The 22,222-nt window shown below is 34.5% G+C and overlaps 1 protein-coding gene across 11 annotated transcripts; it reads left to right on the top strand.

Moving 5' to 3' along the window:
* The first annotated feature begins 156 nt into the window (after positions 1-156).
* Positions 157-22,035, top strand: LOC107999210 (anoctamin-8). Of its 11 annotated transcripts, none has more exons than XM_062077357.1 (17): positions 157-349; positions 7,705-7,790; positions 11,321-11,481; positions 11,582-11,858; positions 12,027-12,215; positions 12,331-12,516; positions 12,668-12,820; positions 13,688-13,823; positions 14,544-14,599; positions 15,358-15,432; positions 15,895-16,203; positions 16,750-16,764; positions 17,347-17,544; positions 17,664-17,955; positions 18,537-18,821; positions 18,997-19,261; positions 19,332-22,035. In XM_062077357.1, exons 1-17 carry the CDS (start codon positions 157-159, stop codon positions 19,807-19,809), a joined length of 3,354 nt encoding a protein of 1,117 aa, XP_061933341.1. In that variant the 3' UTR covers positions 19,810-22,035. The 11 variants fall into 11 exon arrangements, with proteins under 11 accessions (XP_061933341.1, XP_061933340.1, XP_061933338.1 ...); XM_062077356.1 differs by having other exon boundaries at positions 18,534-18,821; XM_062077354.1 differs by having other exon boundaries at positions 18,513-18,821.
* The last annotated feature ends 187 nt before the right edge of the window (positions 22,036-22,222 follow it).

The following is a 22,222-nucleotide window of genomic DNA, read 5'->3' as shown; positions in this document are numbered from 1 at the left end:
ACGCGGCCAGCGCCACGAAACGCTGCAGCGGCGACGAAGGGCGAAGAGAGTTTGCGAACGAAGAGAAACCAGTAGAGGTTGCATAGAGGGAGCGAGTTCAGTTCAGGCGCAAAGGTCCTCGGTTAAGGACGCGACGGTCCTGTTAATCGGGACACTATGCCAGGCGGCGAGGGGTCCCCGATCAATCTCCTCGACCACCGTGCATCGACCACCTCCGGCGAGTGCGCGAACAGTGACGAAGATGAGAGGACGACGGACAACGTTTCCAGCACGATGACGACCGTCCTCGCGGGCGACGGTCTTAGACGGAGGAAGGTCATACATGCGGCCAAAGAAACTTTCGACAAGGGTAAGTTCTTCGAACAATTCTTTCTCGTTTACGAAGCCATTTCAAAAGTCGAATATCATTTTCTCCTTCTTTATTCTATTTTCACTTTTCATCGAAATGATGGTAGAATTCTAGCGTAACGTTAATAATATATTTATATAAACATCAATCATCAGCTATGGTTAGTTGGTTTATATTTTCAGTGATAAACACAAATGCAACGAATCGAATAACCAACAAAACTATATTACTTTAATTCGTTCGTATTATTCAACGACATCTATACACAAGACGTATCGATACACTGGCCGTTATTCTTTTCCCTTACGAATATACGTTTCAGTCAAAAAACATAAGAAAGTGTATTCGCTGTCCGCAGTGCGCGCAGTCACGGATGCTGTGTCGGTAGAGTTAGTGCGCGCGTCTCAACGCCGTGTGAGTATATGGGGTTGAATATATGTATATACATATATATATATATATATATACATATATATGTATATATATATGTAAAGTAAATGGTTTAAGCGGTTGTATGTCGGAAAGTCGTTACGAAAACTCATGCAATATCCTAACAGGCAAGGTATGTTTCAAATCATCGTCAATGATCTTTGCGGTTGCTTATTTTCATCTAGAGATCGATTCACCGTCCGAAAATGGTTCATACACACGCCCACTCGTTCGTCCCCTTCTTCTTTACCCACGAACTCCCCCTAAATCCAGCTTATCCCCCATTTCCACTTGCACCCGGCTCGTCTTGGATGCGTACGCATGTCTTGGTTCGCGGTTCTTTCGCAACTGCGTTCTGAGCGTTATGTTCTATGCCAATCGGCCCTCCTCGTGTCGACGCTTCGTGATTTCTATCGTTTAGAACGTGGAGTGGGGGCTTGTAATCGCGTGTAGTCCATACGAGAGCGCATTGTCGCCTAAAGGTATTGCATTTTCGAGCAAATTTCAGCAATACCAATGTGGTTTCGATGGAATTCAGAGTTGCATGTCGTATCCATTCTAGCGCTCGACAATGGTCGAGTTTCTTCACCTTTTGACCGATGAGATACAATCGGTCATGGCTTGACCTTTAATACATAAAAAATACGCTTTATATAAAAACTATCATGCTGTTTTCGTTTTTTCTTTTTTATTGCTAAAAATATCAAGTCGTATCAAATTGTAAAAATGATTTTAATATTTTGAAAAAAAAAAGAATATAGATTTTTTAATTTTTGACAAGATAATTTTTAATTTTCGCTTCAATAGAACTGATTAATTATGATTAAAGGTAAATTAGAATTAGGATATGCCATAAAGATATATCTGCACAATTACCATTTTAATTTTCATTATGAATCGCGTGAAAACAAGTAATTTTATAAATTTCTGCAACCTCAAAAGACCTCGTTCGATCATGATAATCATGCATTTCCGTTCATGATCGTGCTCTCGATACTGGTAATCCGACGAATACAATTTTATATAGTACTGATAATCTCCACGAACGAATACGTTTGATCCTTGCTGATGCTCGACTATCTCGCACCATACTATTATTATTGCAATATGGTATTGTATACATTGAAGAGACGTCTAGTTGTTCGCTAAATGAAATTATATGGGAAATATGATTTAATAGGATTTATTCGAATAACATGGTTGTTCTAAATTCTCGTAATCTTTATTCTATAAATAAAATCATTTATAATCGATATTAATTGTTGAGGTTTAAATTAGAACATGTATACAATTTTTTGAATAAAATTTGAAACGTGTAAACTTTAACTCCCGGAGATTTTTTTTCCATTTTATATTAATTTCAGCTATGTATATAGTCTTTTAAGAAAACTATGCTTTTCAGGGACATCCGTATACATATATCCATGTTCCATTGAAATAGTGGTGTGAATAGTGTCTGTATACATACTTGAGCGTGACGTAAAAGGGTGCTTTATCCCCTCCATTACTTGCCAAAATAAGGTGTATAGTTGAGAAATGACTCACACCGACTATAAATGAAATGAAACGTTTTTTAAAAAACGCTCTAGTGTTTTTCTGTGTTCAATTATTAATGAATTATTGCCTCGACATTAAATATCTTTTAAATTCCGTTTTTGTTCTTAATTTTTATCTCTTTTTAAATAATCTGATCTCATGAAATAATAAAATATTTCATATTTCTTTAAATGAAAAAATATAACATGTATGAGAATAAAATCTAGAACACGATAAAAAAAAACATTCCATTGGAAAAATCAAGATATGTGTAAATATTTTTTATAACCACGGTAATTAATGACATATTTAAATTTTAAAATTATTCTCCTATTTTAAAACGGAAGCTTATGTTTTTCTTTGTACTCTTGATATATATTTTCTCTCTTTTAGTATATTTTATAAACGGAACAAATGTTTTGTACCGAAAAGGGAATTATACGTGTTACACATTCTATAGGATAAAATAGTAATCGCATAAAACGAATTGAGTTATTTTTGTTTTTTATTTTTCTACTCGTAGTTTATAATAGTAGTTTTAAATAAAATATTTAATCGTATTTAAAAAATTACATATTTTTCCTTTTTTATTTTAATATTTTTCGAATGGAATACTTAGTTATTAGAAAGGAAGAATTAAGAAATTCTATTATACAGAATTTTCTCTAAATAAAATTAACATAAGTTAATTAATAGAAATCGACAGTGGACAGAATAGGTATTTAAGGTTAGGGATACGAAGCCATACGGGAAAAGACACGTACTGTTCGTGGAGCACGTGCCGTTGATACTTTGTTCGAAACGCAAAGAAACGAGATGATCGATAAGGCGACCGTAAAGTATTACACGCTTTACATCGATCTGTCATAAAAGACATATTAATGTTCGTATCAAATTTCATAACTAATGAAACATATGATGTTTATAAAATTCTCTGTAAAAATATTACGATTGAAATGAATTTCATCGAACAATAAATTTTATAATCGTAGAATATATTCTACATCAAGTTAAACCAAAATTATTGTCACTTACGAACAAATGTTATTATTTCAAAGCATTATTGTTATTGTAATAAATACGGTTTTGTAATTACGCATATATTTTTTTATATTGATAAAAATTGCAAATTCTCAAGTATATCATTTGTTGTACAGCGATGTACACAAAAGCTGATACATAACATCATGCAACATTTGGTCGATTTAATAGACTAGTATTATAGATGTAGAAAGTTGTAGCACGAGCTTCTGTACCCTTGCAGATAAGGCTCCATCTGTTTGTTGGCTTTTCGAGAGTTTCGTCTTTATTCATTTATTAAATTTATGCACAATTACAGCGTTGAGATGATACGATCTTGTGCCGAAACTCGTTCGATTCGATTATACAGCTTAATTACAGATTAATTCTATACACTAATATGTACATGTGTAATTTAATATTTTAATGTTTGTTTATGGCGAATGAGCATTTGAACGTAATCTCCGCTTCTTGTAATCGTGTGTTTGGTAAGTGGGTCGAGTATGTATAATAAAGTGTTTGATACTCATCAAAGTTTTCTTCAACACGTGAATACATCATTAACACATTTTGCACTATTTCTGCCAAGTTTTATCAAATTCTTTTATTTCTCATTTACAATTTTAAATTTTATTTCGCAATTTTTAAAAAATTAAAGTAATATTATTACGAAATGAATTTTATTCGCCATTTAAAAAAATAATATTTATAATAAAATATGAAGAATCAGAATTGGTACGAAATGTGTTCGCGAATACGTATATATTGTTCTGTGTTTTCGAAGGGCAAAAGAGAGTGACTACTTTCTCGCCATCTATCGGAAATTCGATGACCTACTATACGTATATACGTTGATCAATGTAATCTAATTATTTCGATAATTTCTAGATGATTATGCGCTAATGAAACAGCATTTTCACTGCCCGATGTAAATAACTATGTACTATCGTTTGCATTTTAATGGGATATATTAATTCAACTTTTCTCGAGCAACGATTTTTACGGTTAATTTTCAGGTTTCCAGTATTGATTTTATCGAAAGCGTCTGTATTTCTTTCCAAAGATTTCAGGAAAGATGTTCTTGAAAGAATAGAAAAGTCTTAATTGAGCACAAGTCTGGCGGAACAAAACAGGGGCAATCGAGTTAGGAGATTAAATTCAGCCTGTAGCGACATTACATCGGAAGTTTGTCGTAAGAAACAATTTTTCTCGAATAACTGAAAATCTTAAACGAAATAACTTTAAATAAGAATGTTTTATTTCTTAATTCTTTTTATTCGAAGCAAAAATATAAATTTATAAACATGAAAGGAGAACGTGAAAGAATTAAAAATTAAAAAAAATGACAGAGATTAAAATTATGAAATTAAAAATATTATTTTTAACTAACATCGTAATTAATTTTTAATTATAATTAAGTAAAGTTGTTAAATCATAAGTCAGTTTTGATAACGCTAAAAGAAAAAGAGAGAGAAGTTTCGTATCAATTGTTTTTAAAAATATATATTCCAAAAGAATTAACATTTGCAATAATCCCGGATAAAGTGAAACAAATAATACCATGTTATTCGATTCTATTCAAAACTAACGTCACAGACTGTTTCATCCATGTTAGAACGAGGAACGAAAGAATAAAACAATAAAGATCGAATTCCCAGTTGGAATCCCTCTCTTTCGTTCTTGCGAGCTCAACATAGTCGTATAACACTGTGAAGAGTGAGTGGAATGTTAAAAGAGGATAAAAGAAAACTCTTCGTGATCGTATCGCGTGGTGTAAACGTACAAAATGATGTTCAACCGAAGTAAAGTGAATTATTAAGCAAGCTTTGCTCGTTTGGAAAATACAGTTTTCATGGATGGGATGAGTGATAAAATATGAAATCTTCAATCGAAGCATGGAACGCAGTAGATGAGTCAACTCGATGGAAAACATTATAAAGTTTAATTTCGTTTTTTTTTTTCATTAAATTTTAAATAATGTAATACATAATGATACATATATTTAACAAGTATAAAGCATAAACTTTGTGCTATCAACAGCAAGTCAACCCTCTACACCCACCTTACTTATAGGTCACATTTATAATCATGTTGTTCGTGCGTATGGAAACCTTTCATGCGTTTCACGTGACACTTCGTTCTTCTAGAACCGTATAAACATCGAATATAGATTATTTCCGACGTAAAATCGATATCTGGGCCATCAATGTCTTTTCTTTATCTTTCCATTCAAATAGCCACTCGTGGAGTAATGATTGCTCGTACTTGAGATTCAATGTGATGGAAAGATGGTAGAAAGAGGATAATATAAATCGTTTCGATATTACGAAATTTTCAATCGTAATATATGGACACGAAACGCATTTACAGAGAAAAAGAATTTACCTTGAAACTAGATTAGTTATAACTTCGAAGATAATGACGGAATCTTGATACAACTTTCGGTTCCCGAGATATCATAAAGAGAAAAATAATTTTTCGTCACTTATCATTTTTATTCCTTATTTACTCGTTCACATTGGCCTATCCTTTTTAGATTCCTAAAAAAATGTACACAATTCCAGACGTATTATTATGCGAATCCATTCGTAATTCTGTAGCGTTAAACGCTTGAGAACAAAATGAAACAAACTTCAATACACAATTTTCTTTATTTTGTGAGTTTTAATAACAATTCTAATCATAAATTTAGAGAATATATATATATATATATGTCTATATAAATGTAAAAATATTTAACTGTGAAATTATATTCTCTTGTTTACATATCTTAATTTCTTAACTTCTTAATTTTAAAAGTGCTGCGAATTATTGCAAAAATATCACATTTTCAAATGAAATTTTATCGCATTGTTAATTTTTGCATCCAATGAAGCAACAAATATTACGATGGCCACGATCCAATTCCCCGGTTCGTAACCGTTGACCAGAAAATTACCAATGGCAAAGTAGCGTAAAACTTCCTTTATTGCCGTCCTAGCCACGAGGAAGTTTGCCATTAATATTTCGCGTCCTTGGAAATATTTCGGCAAAAAAAGGGAAGAATATGAACGTGAATATCATCTCGCTTCGAGCTATAAATCTTTCACATTTTTGTCAGTTGATCCCTCTCATCGCCATTGTTTGGTGATGGTTCTGTATTGTTCGAGGATTTATCCCCTATGCATCTATATTCTTACCTGCTAACAATAACATGTATATTAATATATGTATATCGATTAAAAAAAATGATGAATTTTTAAAAATGATGAATTTTTTTCCTTATAAACAAGAAAATTATTTGTTATTATCTAATTTGCAAAAAATTTGAATAACAATTCCTACAACAGTGAAATTTGGATAGATAAAATTTTTAATTAGAAAAAAATACAAATCGGTTCACTCTTGTATATGCCGTAGTTAAAAGTCACAAAATTTCGAAAGAATAAAATTTAATCAACCAGACAATGAGATTTTTCGTTTCATAAAAAATGGGAGTAACATTTTACATTTAAGAAAAAAGGCTTCCAAGACGAAGAAAGCCTTTATTAATGGCGCTGTAGTACGATGATAGGACTAAATTTAATTTATCACAGTACAAAAGAAGTTCGTTAAGATAGCTCTACGTGTAATTTTTCTTTTTTCTTTTTTTTTTTTTTTCCTCTTCGAGATTCAACCACGATTTTAAAACGTCCTTCGACATAACGATCCTTGCCAGTCGAAGAAACAAGTGACTCGGAATTAGAATAAGAATTTATCATTGTTCGAGTTGCATCTCGAATGTTTCATTAATGATCGTCGTTATATTTTCCACAACTTGCTACGGATTCGTTAAAAATTTTCGACGTTCCGCTTCGATGCACAACGATTCTTTTTCTCTTTCGAATTAATCCATCTGTGTAATATTAGTCTAAAAATGAAAAAAAAAGAAGAATAAATAGATAATGTAACAACAAATATTTTTCTTCATCTTATTATCATCATCAAGATAATCTCATTTTATTCGCGTGTCCAAGATTGTTTTCATCTTTTTTCTCAATTGTACGCGCAGTTTTAAAAATTCTATTATCTATTTATCCGTTGTGCATGACTCGATCGAAGAAAATGGTTAGATTGGTTAGTCTAACGGCGAATTAGAGCGCGGAATCCCCCCCACTCTCGTTATATGGATCGTCGCGTTCCCATCAATTACGCGAGCTATTAAACCCCGCAATTTGGCGTTTTATCAAGGAGGCCGCGTTCTCGCTTCATCACGTCCACGGGAAATTGATCCTTCGAGAAAAATAATACAGCGCTAACGATGCGTCTCGTTAAGGGGCACCACACCGGCCAGCCTCGATCGATATTTAATAACAACACGTCCGTTTTCCATTCTCTTTTTCTCCTTGCAGCATCTCGTCTCCTCAGACGGAAGATACCATGCACAGGCCACTTGATGACCCCCCGCCGCCTATGGATACAAAAGGTTCCAACTCAGGTATGTTTTCCAACGATTTATCTATTTTTATCTTCTTTTTCCACCTTATTATTATTAACGCGTCTTTATCTTTTATAATGTGATCGGAGTTTCTAATGCAAAAATTGAAAGACATCACGCGTTAATAATGTTAATGAGTAAAAATTAAATATCGAAATAATAACCAATAATTCATGTCTACTGCTTGAGTGATTTTACAGAGATATATAATTATATAAATTATTAGAGAAAAAATTAGCGAATAAACGGTTTGATACGATTAATTCTTTTTTTTTTTCAAAAAAAATTCCCAATCGAAATTCCCGATTACACGTAACCGGCCAATTACTCGACCATTGTCACGGTTGAATTATCCATGACGAGGCAAAGAAGCCTGTGGATACAAAAACATCGGGTCTGTGCGCGGCAACACCGGATCCTTATATGCATCTGAATGGCTTATCTGTCGCGCTATTTTCAGCCAATTGGAATCAATGTCAAATCGCGCGATAACTATACATCATTTGCGGGCAAAATATCCACGTTTTATATTCTCGTTATTTATACACCGTTGTTACTCCCTACTTGCGACTTTCGCTCGTAATTGGGATTGTGGTTTCTTCTTCATGGAAACAGACTTATTGATTTTATTATCGTTATTGATCAAACGATTACGCGTGTAAGGAGGCTGTTGTGTCTTGTTTAGAAACGATTTGCAAAGCCTTAGTCACCTGTTTAAAGGCGCTTGAATCGAAATAATATATAAATATTATACGAACATTTTTTTATATTCGTGTTATATTCTTATTAAGCACGAATCTGAGGGTCGAACGTCATCTCGAAATTGACACGTGTATGATATTTTTTATCTCTTTTATCTCGTGTCATTACGATCCTCTACTTCTTTATCTCGTATAATTTTCGTATTTTTACTTTTTCCTCGTATTTTCATACGATTTTTCTCTTCGAATGTCATACATTATTATTAAGCTTCGTGCTATGCTAATGCAACATCTGAAAGTGCAACATCTCTGAAAGAAGTACGTTTTTATCGTTATCGTCTTCGAAAGAAATATCGGCAAAGAAGTTTCGAGACAGACAAATCTCTGATCGAATAAATTTATCGATATTTCAAGTTGCTTGCAATAGTGGAAAGTCTAACGAGACGTTTGGCTCCCCACTTAACCGATACTTGTTGTACACGTGTGTTATACGTGGCCTCATCGAGACGATCCTCCGATTCTTTTCAACGGCTCTCGATCTTTTTAAATTAGAATTATTCTTTTTTTATTTTTTTAATAAAATGGAAAGAAAAAGTGTAGGAAATATTTTTAAGCGACAGAGATATGTACGAAATGTACGAAATACGATAAATTAGCAAGCTCAAGGGAAGAAAGACAGGTGAAACTTGCATTACCCCTCGTTCTATAATTCATCGAAGCAAAAGTGGATCGATAAGGAAATAGAAATGCGTTGTATAAATGCAATCACTGGTAAAACTAGTTTTTTTCCACGTTTATTTAAAAATTAATGCAATTTGATTGCTTTTGTAAAAAATTTGATGCGCCACCGCATTTTGATTTCTTAAGGGGAGGGGGCTTAAAAGGTCTCTCGCGAAACAGAAATTTCGTGTAACGGCATCACATCGGATTGAACCAATCCGATCCACAATCATCTTTCAGTTTCATTTCTCTTCTTCGTGTCACTTTGAATTCGCATGCTGCTCGCCGGAAGCGAGTTTAATTATAAGGTGACCTTTTAAATGGCGCCTCTTTATTTCGACGATAATAATTTCAATAAAATACCCTACGATTCGTTCACGTGCAATTTCTGTTCTTTGTCGTTTTTATGCCGCGTTTTTAACATTATAGTTAAAAAAAAATTGGAAAATGTCGAAAAGTTTTTTCAAAAAAGGAAAAAATGGTGATAATGGTAATTCATATGCCGTGCGTTCGTTATTCCGTTATCTTTCTTTTTTTCCTTTCCTTTCTTCCAAAGTTTCTTTCAAATATACCGTATTGAATACTATAAATATTGGAAAATAAGAATTTTTTTTGAACAAATATCGTACGTAATATCGATCTTGATAGTAGAGGTAAATTTCAATACTCTTGTCATTAGAACATTATTTTAAATATATCAGTATGATGTCGACATATTGATATAAATATTGGAAAATACTGGAAAAAAAATTTTTTGTGAACAGGTAGTGCATAACAGATATCGGTAATACAAGTGAATTTCAGTATTATTAGTCAGACATGCCATTAAGATATCTTTTTAAGTATCTCAATATAATATTAATATGTTAAATATTATAAATATGAAAAATAAGAATTTTTCTATGAATAGATAATGAATAACAAGTAGAAGTGAAATTCAATATTGTTAAGGCCATTAAGATATCTTTTTAAGTATCTCAATATAATATTAATATATTAAATATTGGAAAATAAGAATTTTTCTATGAATAACAAGTAGAAGTGAAATTCAATATTGTTAAGGTATGCCATTAAGATATCTTTTTAAGTATGTCAATATAATATTAATATATTAAATATTATAAATATTGGAAAATAAGAATTTTTCTATAAATAACAGATAATGAATAACAAGTAGAAGTGAAATTCAATATTGTTAAGGCATGCCATTAAGATATCTTTTTAAGTATCTCAATATAATATTAATATATTAAATATTATAAATATTGGAAAATAAGAATTTTTCTATGAATAGATAATGAATAACAAGTAGAAGTGAAATTCAATATTGTTAAGGCATGCCATTAAGATATCTTTTTAAGCATGTCAATGTAATATTAACACCTTAAATATTACAAGTACTGGAAAATAAGAATCTTATTGTAAACAAATAGATACCAAGATACATAAACATATTGGTCAAACATGCCATCTTTTTAAATATATCAATGTAATCATATTAAATATTACAAATATTGGAAAAAGGATTTTTTTATGAACAAGTAGTGATAATAAAGGTGAATTTCATCAGTGCTATTAGGTCAGGCATGCCATCAGAATGTCTTCGCGCGTGAATTGGCAATATCCAGTCAAATCTGAAGTCGTTTGGAAAACGGCCAGGGCGAACAAGTTTGCTCCTTGTGCCAGAATATCGCCTTATCGTATACGGGGCCTGCGATCCCGTAGGGAAATAAGAGTCCAACGATATATGCAAAATAACGTCACGTTAATAACATTCTAATTTCTGTAATTAACCCCTATGTTCTCTTATAAAAAAACTTTACAATTCCACTATGTATATGTATATATATAGATTAAATACCGATAATACACTAACAATACTAATAACTATTCGAAAAAAAAATTTGAGAGACGGAAATGTGAACAAATTTATACAAAGATTTATGATCAAGATATTGTCAAGAATACGAATGATTATATATAGATTAAATACCAACAATATACTAACAACTATTCGAAAAAGAAACTAAAGGAAATGTGAACAAATTTACACAAAGATTTATGGACGATGATCAAGATATTATCAAGAATACGAATGATTATCGGCAGGAATGCGACGTCGTGGTGATGTTCCCAAGTGGAACGAGCGACGAAACCCTGATGTGGCTGCTAGGTCGACTTCGTGCCGGAACTCCAGGCCTGGTGGTGCACGTGCGGCATCACGCCTCGTCTGATAGTTACGGCTTCTACTTAACAGCTCCCTTTAGCGTGTAAGTTGTTTCCAACATCCCTTGCAAAAAAAAGACGCGCCATCATCATTGCACCACGAACGTTATTACTCATCGTTTCACAAGTATCGATGACCGACAGATTATTGAAAGCTGCCGAAGAGGTGCATTTACCGAAGACCCTGCGACAAGAGTTTGGCGGAGGATTGAAGGAATTCGTAGGCTCCGAGTCGAGCTGTTTCGAAGGTAGCGACGACGAGGCTCGATTCTTCACCACCCAAGAGAGGCAATCGCTCGTTCTGCATCTGCTTCACACGCTCAGAGCGGGCCCCCAGGATCTTCACAGTTTACCCGGGCTTAAAATGGTCGAGGGTCAAGCAATTATTCCAAAGTGCATCTCCGCTGGGATCATATCTCAGGTTGGTCTAAAAGAACACTTTGCAGGAAGTAAAAGTAAGAAGGTAAATTTTTAATAATAGTTAAGGATAAAGTTAGTTTAAGATTATTTATATATAATTAAGTTTATTCGAAGTCGATCTTAATTGAATCCAGTCCTTTTGGAATATTCCAAACTTGCAAACTTCCAGGTTTTCCCTCTTCACGAATTGCCCGCATTGGAAAAACTACAACGGACGTGGGTCCGCGCGTTTCTTAGTCCCCAACCCCTGGACGATATTTGTAAATATTTCGGAGTCAAGATTACCATGTACTTCGCGTGGCTCGGCCATTACACCACCGCTCTGATTGTTCCAGCTGCAGTGGGTGCCATATATTGGGTAAAGAAAAATTATACATCCATTTGCATTAAATCAACCGCCGATCTTTTAATTGCGATGATTGTATTTTTTTTTTTTATTCGAGTTTAACTTCTCCTCTTGCGAATTTACACAGATCGGCATCATCGGCAGGAATCAAGCGGTCGAAGACGTAGCTTATGTACTTTTCTCGGTCTTCAACGTAATCTGGGCCACCGTTTATTTGGAAACCTGGAAAAGAAGGGGTGCCGAATTGGCCTACAGGTGGGGTACTTTGGATCAAAGAGACGACCTACTTGTCGAGCCTAGGCCTTTATTCACGGTAAGCTTATCAACGTCTGCACATCTATCGCCATCTTTCCTCAAATCTCATCCAAGTTTCATCGAATTTGATTGCAATGCTTTTTATACCTTATGCCTTTTTATTATATTTATTTCTTTACTTTTTCTTTCTCCTCTCTTGAAATTTACAGGGCACGTTGGAAACTTCACCCGTGACTGGAAGACTGGAACCAACTTATCCCAGATGGAAGAGAAACATGTTCCGGTACTTCGTCAGCGTTCCCATCATCGCCGCGTGTTTGTTCTTCGTTTTCATCGTGATGATACTCAGCTTCCAAATACAGGTTCGTCATATTTTTTTAGATTGGAAATAAAAAATTTCTTCTTTGTACATTCAAATTCGTAAAAGTTCTTTCAAATAATATTTCGAACGTTCCTCGAGTAATTTGGCAACGTGCCCGAGTGTGTGCGCTTGCAAAACTTTTCTTATTCCGAATTAAAAATTAGTTCCGAAGTCGAGAAAACGATATTTTCGATGACAAACTTCGACTTCTGAATCGAAATTAGTTGAACGGAAGCCAATTCAAAAAGCCCCTTCATCGGTTTCTCGAATTATCGTGCCCATCGAACGTTTATCGTTTATTTTTATAAAATTTATTTTTCTAAATGAAACAGAATTATTTTCACAGAAAACGCAATAGATAATTTTATCGAGAAGAAATTGTTAAAAGGAAATACGTGTCACGATCTTGTGTTGAAGTGGCGAGGATTTTGTTACAGTCCTTTTACCAGAAGATGTCGTTACGTACACTCTCTAGATGCTTCTAGAAAAACTCATATCGCGTTACACGTGTCACGTGTCTTCTCGAATCGTTGAGTGCGCGCGATTTTTGGCAATGGATTCTTACAATCTTCAATAAAACTATCGCACTTAAAGCTATATATATATATATATATATATATATATATATATACATTATTCCATCGAACCTAACCTTGATAATGCATCTGTGGTATATGCGGTAATATAATACTCTTGGAAATGGATCGACACAATACATCGATATATAGAGAAGAGTAAAGAAGTTCTCCACGGAGGAATTGACATTAATTAACAGCGATCGATTTTCTTATAGAATTTCTTTTTCTTTTTTCCTTTTTTTAGTGTCACAGTTTATATATATATATATTGTACCTGTTCTATCTTGCAGGATTGGTGGGACGCTCGTCTGGAGTCGAGGGGATACGGATTTTGGTTGAGTTATGTGCCAAAAGTTTTGCTGGCGGTGGTGATAGCATTAATGGACGAGGCTTACTTCAAAGTCGCCATATGGTTGAACGATATGGGTACGTAGAGAATAACCATCAACCGGCAAAGAAGAACGATTATTGTACATTATTTTGGTTTCCCATAGTCTATATCTATGCTCTGTCACTCTTTTTCTCAACACGATCGATCGTCCCCGTGCGAAACGAGATACGAACGAGAGAGAACGAACATTTTCTACGAAACTTTTGCGCATCGAATTTGTTGTTATTTTCACGAGACACTGTGCACGTCTAGTTCTTTCTTTTTTTTCTCTCTCTCTCCTCTCTCTCTCTCTCTCTCTCTCTCTCTCTCTCTCTCTCTCTCTCTCAAGAGCCTATAGCATATATACATATACTTTTCGAATCTTTTCACGGCTTAGCTTCTACTAGAGAATTGATTCAGAAGTATGTATCCATATTCCTTGATAAACATACGTGACTTGAACGGATTTTATATTAACAAGCGAATGTTTCTTTTGTGTTATTTTTCATAAGAACGAGTATATATCGTAAAAGTAAGAGGTTATATTATATATTAGATCTTGTTATTTCTTCTTGTTCCTATACTTCCCTGTTTCTATTATTCCATTATTTGGTTATTTCGTTTCTTTTCCTTTCTTTCTTTCTTTTCCTTTCTTTCTTTCTTTCTTTCTTTCTTTCTTTGTTTTAATTCTCTATATTTTTTTTATTTTGTTTATATACTGGAGAGCAGTCATGTTACAGTAGATAGTATTTGTGATTTTTGTGTGTTGGACGCAGAAAACTATCGGCTAGACACCGAGTACGAGAATCATCTAATCTACAAGGTGGCACTGGTAATAAAGAAGAAACTCTCCATTTTTCAACGATTTTAGAATTTATATTTGTGTGTTGTAATAGTTGTATTCTTTCGTGTCCTCCTCTAACCGAGAACCGTAGAATTTACCTTTTTATTTTTTCACTTTTCTTTTTTTTTTTTTTTTTTCAAAAGTTCAATGTTCAAATTCACGTGATTAATATTGGCATTGCTTCCAAGCCATGTCGTTTTTAAACTAAACTTCGTTTCCAAAAGCATATCGTTCGATAATTTCAAATAATTTTTCATATCGATCATAAAAGCATGCATTTCATCTTCGTTTAAATTCGACGATCATATTCATTCAACAATAACAACAACAACAACAAAGAAAAAATGAACAGTCTGGATCATATTTTGTTGAAATTCTCGCGTTTCTTTCTTTCTTTCTTTTTTTTCTTTTTTTTTAATACATTTAGAGGTGGACTTTATTATTGTTGATTTTATCGTTATAGTTTTATAAGAGCTCCTCTGCTTCTTCGTTCAATTACTCGATTATTCGAAGAATATATAAATCTGCTCTGGCTGTCTCTGTCGCTGCATGAAAATTCAATTCCTCCCCTAGAATTGTATATTCTCTGCTTGCGCTTAATTAAAAGAAAATTATTTCATTGTACGTAGAGAGTATCGTCGATTCTATATATATATATATATACGCTTGCGTTTCGTTACGTCTAGTGTACGTTTTAATTTATTACAGACAGATAGAAAGTATACAGAAGAGACTATGTATTTCAGTTTCAGTTTGTAAACTCCTTCCTATCGCTATTTTACATCGCCTTCTACCTACAGGATCAAGAAAGGCTCAAAGAGGTAAGGATTCCTTTACTCCTGTTTCTTCCTCTTTCTTCTTTCTCTATTCTCTATATCAATCAAATATATTCTTTCTTCTTCGAGAATGAATAGATAAACTTTTTAGATTAAACTTAGACGTTCCTTTTTTTCTTTTTTTTTTTTAATCCTTGTCCGACTCTTGGTCTTTAGTATTTAGACAGTTTGTTAGACACGTTGTTGTATCTCGACACGAACGAAGAAGACAAAAGTATATATCAGTCGTCTACAAGATCGTGATGATCGTTAATCGAAGTGAAGAAGAAACGAAATTAAAACGAAGAAAAAATTGAAACGAGTGTTGTATCGAAAAAATCATAGAATTATTAAAATCGAATTTTGTTCTCTTTTTTTTATTAAAAACTAAATAAAATTTTGACCAAAAAGAAACCAAATATTCGAAGAATATCGCAACGAGGAATCACAATGTTTTTATGATTTCAGCAATTGGCAGCACTGTTGATCGCTCGCCAAGTGATTGGCAACCTGAAAGAATCCGCTGTGCCGTATTTGATCGAGCAGTTGCGATTGGCTCGGCTCAGCTTCGAGCTTTTCGGCGCGTTGAGCCCGAGCGAGGCTAGGCCACCACCTGGCGAGGAAAGGGAGAATCAAAAGGAAGTGGATGACAAGGGGGAACGCTCGGACGGGGGGAAGTCGAAGCAACCGAGAAACGTTAGCCAAGCCGAATTGGAGAGTTCCCTCTACAGAGTAGGGCATCCCACTAATTCTCTACTTAGTGACGTTACGTTCAAGGTTTGGTCTAGATTTAGCTAATTTTTTTCATTTTCGATGCACTCATGCAGTCGCGCACTGAACCTGAACCGCGTTGACGTTTTTTTTATTATTATCGAATCAATTGACTTAGAGGAAATGAATAATAAGAAAAATTTAAGAATTTCCATTCGAACGAAAATTGAAGCAAATTGATCATTCAATTATTATTATAATTGGCTATGTTTGGAGTTAAAAAAAAAATAAGGGAAATCGGCAAGGTGGCCAGGTTCTTTCATTCATTCCAGTCATATAATTCTTCATCCTCCCCCCCTTTTATAATATAGTATATTTTTTAACGATCCTTGGCTTGCGTATATTGTATATATACATACATATCTTCGATTAGTTTTATTTTGTGGGGTATATCCACAATACGTTTTCGAAAGTGATCCTGATCCGTAGAGGAAGTATTGCGTGCGGAAGATGGAGCTAATGAATGTTGTCCTGTGTTCTCTGATCGGTTCTTTTTCCAGAATTTTAATGATTTTTTTCCCGTTTTCTACCGATTCTGTCGACGACGCACAGGTATCGAGCAAAAAGGTAATGTCACCTGATCATCCTATTCGTTAACTATTCGTTCACCCTTTCGATTGCTAATTTAATTGAATCGTGAAAGAAAGAATTTAACTTGGATCGATCTTGGTCGATTTGTATTTATGAATTTAATATGAAAAACAATCGATAATCGGTAATCGATAGGGTGAATCGAACGAATCACTGCTTGTCACGCTAACGCCATGTTAAGCGCTGGCTTCTTATTTTTCGTTTGAAAGCATAGTAACAATAACCCTTGCACTACCTATGATAGATATATATATATTCTTCACGTAATATTATTACAATAGTTGTTCCCTTAAATTATGTAGATAAGAGTTCTAATTCTGTAGGTTTATTATCATAAATGAAAAAACAGTATTGTTCGAACAGATATAAAGAAACATGGTCAAATATAGAGAAATTTAATCAAGATAATAAACCTGCATACAAATTATTATACCATCACTGTATTTTAAAACTAATATATATATATACGCACATACACGAGAGATGATAATTATAAGAGGAAGAAGTTTTGAAACATGTTCACGAGTGATTCATGTAAAAAACGTTTCCACGTTTTAGTACGATGGGGCGTTTTCGGAACATTTGGAGATGCTGTCACAATTGGGATACGTGTGTCTGTTCTCCTCAGCCTTCCCCTTGGCTGCCATGGCTGCCCTACTTGGAAACCTTCTTGAACTACGAGGCGACGCTTTCAAACTTTGTTTCGTTCTTCAACGACCATTTGGTCGAAGGGTTTCCAACATTGGAACTTGGCAAGTATGTGAATGCATCCTTTAACTTGTTAAAAAAAAAAAAGAAAAAATCTTATAACCTTATATCTCTTTAAAGAATTATCGAATTTTTTTCTAAATAGGTTAACGCAAAATATTTTTTAGAACGCGATGGAGGCTATGGGTTTGGTCGCAATTCTGGTAAATTGCGCTCTGATCGGGTTGAGCGGGCAAGTGCAACGAATGTTTCCAGAAATGTCTGCCACGCAAACGATTTTGCTTATAGTCGCGCTCGAGCACATCATGCTCGGTATACGATTTATCATAATCTGCGCGATCCCGGATATTCCGCATTGGGTTGCCACGGAAATGGCCAAGGTAGAATTTTTGAGGAGAGAAGCGGTCAGGAGACTTTCCTCCACCCCGTCCCCTGAACAACATCCAGCCACAGTGATAGGTAAGTAAAAACGAGGTTATAATATGTATTATTCGATTCTAACCTAAAAAGCTGCTCGACTTTGCCTCCTTGTCGTTGTATTCTTCCCCTTCATCCGCTTTTCCAAAATATTCTCCTGCTTATTTGAAACTCGATATTGAAACGAATGTACATATATATATATATTTCATAGATATTTCATCGATCAAAATGTTGTGTACGAAAATTGAAGAGCTCTAAGGAATTCCAACAACTTTGAGAAACGAATTTAAGGGGCTTACAGAAGGCATAGAGGAACTCGAAGATCAATAAAATTCGAAGAATTCAAGCTGAAAGGGATCCAATGGAGGTCAAAGAAACTTAAGGAATTCGAGGAAGAAGAAACGGTGGAGGTAAAGGAATTTTGAAGGGGAGAAGCGAATAAGAGAAGGAATTCGCAAAGTTGAAGGAATTCCAAGGAACTCTGATATTGTATATATAAAATTCTTTTATTTCCAATGATTGGCCCGGATACAAACACTCTCACCCACTCGATCTTTTCCTCCCTCCTACCATGTATTAATTTCGCTCGAACTCAGGGAGATTCGTGGTGAGTCCAGCAGACGGTGAGAGCGAAGAACAACTGCTTTCCAATCGTACCGGTGACGCAACGTCCTCCAGCCTTCCGGACACACCGACCCTAGCATCGTCCACCCAGACACCCAGTAGCCCCCCAACACCTAGCGCAGCATCCGTGCCAAGGATCGCGGAAACACCTTCTGTGGTCCAGACTCCTGGTAGCGCGAGCAGCAGCGAATTTGCCACCCATTTCCCAACCGAGAACAGCATGGGCAGCGTTCGTGATATTCACAATTCACCTAGATGCTCTATTCCTGGCGGAGAACGAGGTTCGACCGTGTTTCTTTTTCTTTTTCTTCTTGCTTGGTAGAAAAAAATGTACATATGTGCGATACATGCGTGTAATTCATTAAGCTTACGTTTGAAGAACGAATTTGGAGAAATTGTGAAGATGGATCTTTGATATGTTTGTTAAAAAAGTGTTTTCTATTTTTGTACGGACAGGAAGGCGTTCGAGGGAATGGCTTCAGAATGAATCGGAGGCGTCGGGTGGAACCGATCACTACAGCCATCATTTAACGATCGGCCCTCACGGAGGCGTGGACTGGGTTCGAAGATTGGGCCTCGAAGCTGGTGGGCGGAAGTCTAGCGATTCTGAGATCAGCGGTGCCGGTACCGTCGGCACGGGGGACGAATTAACTCTTCACAGATCCACCGATTGTATCGTTTCGAAAGAGCTTGCCTCCTCGTCAGACAGTGATCTTCTTAGGTATTCCATTTCAATTTCGAATGTGACGACATTGTATTGCATCTATATTGATTAATTTTGGTGTCAAAAGGTCTGCTCCACCATGGACGGTGGCTCATAGGAATCAAAAGTTTCGATTCTCCCCTGAAAGGGAAAGAGAACGGGAAAAGACAGAGAAGCAACAATATCAGCATCATCAACGAGAGATTCAGGATCACAAACAGCAATTATCTTATTACGCCGAGAAGGAGAAGGACAGCGGTCTTTCAGACTCGAGCAAAACTATCTCCAGCCAAGAAGAGGAGAAACCGTCGAAGGAGGAAAGGGAGGCAAAGAAGACCAGAGTGAAACAGAGTTTGATGAAGAGAGCCAGATCTGTGGCGATCTTTTCGTTGAAGTTGAAAGAAAGGAGAGCAAGGGAGGCGGAGAAAGCCAAGGAGGCGGAAAGAGAAGCTAGATGGCAGCAACCGCAATCGTGCGTTGGTGGCGAACTCTCTTGCATCCCCATAGAGAAGCTTATATCCGTAGACGACATCGCAGCAATGGAATTACGCAGACTTAATCATTAGCCGCTTAAACGTTTCACTTTCGTTTTACACGCTACACTAGAAACGTTCGTCTGCGCCAGTGATACTCGCTACGGAACAAATGTTACATAATAATAAGAATTTTGCAGAATCCGTGAGGCCATATCAACAATAATATATCCGAGAAAAAAAAAAGAAAGGATTCTGTGAATTAATCGATTTGTAACTTACGTTATTATGTAAATATTGAGAGAAGATAAATAAGATAACGCACATAAAAAAAACAGAAGAATTCAAATGAGAAATGCAAAGGGAAGGGGGAGATAAACGACACGAAGATTTATTGCTGCAATAACTTTTTTATATTATTTTTTTTTTATATATGTATATATTTTTCAAAAATCTTGTTCCTCGGTTTATCTCTTAATGTTAAACGCGAAGCTGATATTAATTGGGATTTTTATTGTTGAACGAAAACTTGCTCAATTTGAAGGACAATGCTATTCCCTGTTTTGATCATATCGCTAAAAAATGATGAATTACAATCCTACGAGAATTCGTATTAACGATTTCGAATATTATCGATTTCGAATATATATCGATTTGATATGCAATTTGCATACCGTGACAAAATTTCGAGTGAGTATCATTTGTGCATGTGAAAAATGCGCACCGAACAACTCATGAGAATTTATAGAAATGTTAAAAAGTCTGAAACTACGATCGTTCAGTTTTATCTGGAATCGTGATTTCGAAACGATCGATGATAAAAATGGCGCACAAAGTAAATTGAAAATTTTAGACAGAGATTCTATAGAAGAAAGTTTAGGATATCATTCTTAAAAAATCACATTTTTGGTAGATTAGTCGATACCTCGACGTTGTAGACTGTGAATTTTAAGATACATTTCGTGCCATACTACGTAACGACTGTTTTTGACTTCCTTGTAATTTAAAAAAATAATAATATGAATTTACAAATCTTTAATTTAAATTAACTTTTTCGAAATGAAAATGACACGTGTAAACATATATATTTTTAATTTTTAGCAAGAATATATTTATTTAAATTTAAATTATTTATAATCTTTTATTTTGTATGAAACAAAGAAAGACATAGGAAAATAATGGGAAAAAAGTAAGAAATATAAAATTAAATTACAAGAAAGTTAAATTACAGGTGTGCACGTATCAAGCGTAAAATTTAATCCTCTTGTTATATACCGATATAATATTGACTGTATATTGTTAAAAATATTAAAAAAGAAACAAGAGAATGTAAAATTTTGTTAAAAAATTCTTTCTTTTTTTAGTAGAATTCTTATAATAGCTAGTTTGGAACATTAAATGTGTGTTTCACTTTGAAAAAATCGTCGATCGATTTTAAACAGAAATTTTTTTAAAAAGTGGCATTGAATAAATCGATTAATCGATTAATATACTGGCTGAAAAAAGAAAAAACATTACGACATTTGTAAATTATGTAAGCTGCTGCTAGATGGAAATATTGATATATACGATCTGAAGACAAAAAGGGATGACAAATGATCCTATTGTTGTTGCTAAAGTATAAGTTGTTACTTAATGTTACTTAGATGTTTATCGGTTAATGAACTTATGCTAAATAGTTCTGTACGATACAACGTACAAATTGCACACAGTTCACACGCGCCTACTTTTCCAACAAAATTATTAAATGCAGTTTTCGTTCAACGAAGCATCGTACATCTATAAAACGTAACGATATTTTGTTGTGCCGCTTGATGGAAGCGAAATGGTGAAAAAATTAAAAAATAAAAAACAGAAGCCTTAGATGAAAGGAAAATTAGCTCGATTGATAAGCGATAAATCGTAGGGACCGTTTTTGTATATAGCGAATCGTTTATGAGCGAATAGTAAAATTTGGTTCCATGGCCTAGTTAACATCCCCGTCCGTTGCTGAAGTAGTTCACAGTTCTTCACTTGAGAGGCACTTTTTAAGAACTTTACGTTTGGAATTTTTAATGACCACCATGAGTAATAAATAGTGTTTATGATTAGATGCGTCGACATACAAGCACAACTGCAAGTTGAAGCAAAAAAAACCAATATCGCATTGTATTTTAGTGTGCCCTTTGGGAACTGCAAGACTAGGAAACCGTGAAACCGATAGATTAGTCGCTTTCGTGAGGCGAAGTTTTAAAACAAATGTCAGCGGAAAGCATCTGTGTTTCTTAGATGTTTTGTATAAAACAGAAACTGAGCCAATAAAAACATTCTACGAAGAAATTTCGTTCATTTATTCATATTCTTTTATATTAGAAACGCATTATAACTTTAAAAGAGAAACGATGAAAATAAATATATTCAATTAATATTTTATATCTGTGTGTATATTATATAAAATCATTGATAATAGATAAGGAGAGCAAAACGTGAGAGAAGGAGAGATATGATAAAAATATTGAAATCAGCG

The sequence above is a fragment of the Apis cerana genome, linkage group LG7 (assembly GCF_029169275.1).
Source record: "Apis cerana isolate GH-2021 linkage group LG7, AcerK_1.0, whole genome shotgun sequence".
NCBI classification, from domain to species: domain Eukaryota; kingdom Metazoa; phylum Arthropoda; class Insecta; order Hymenoptera; family Apidae; genus Apis; species Apis cerana.
This window is presented reverse-complemented; position numbering and strand designations above follow the sequence as displayed.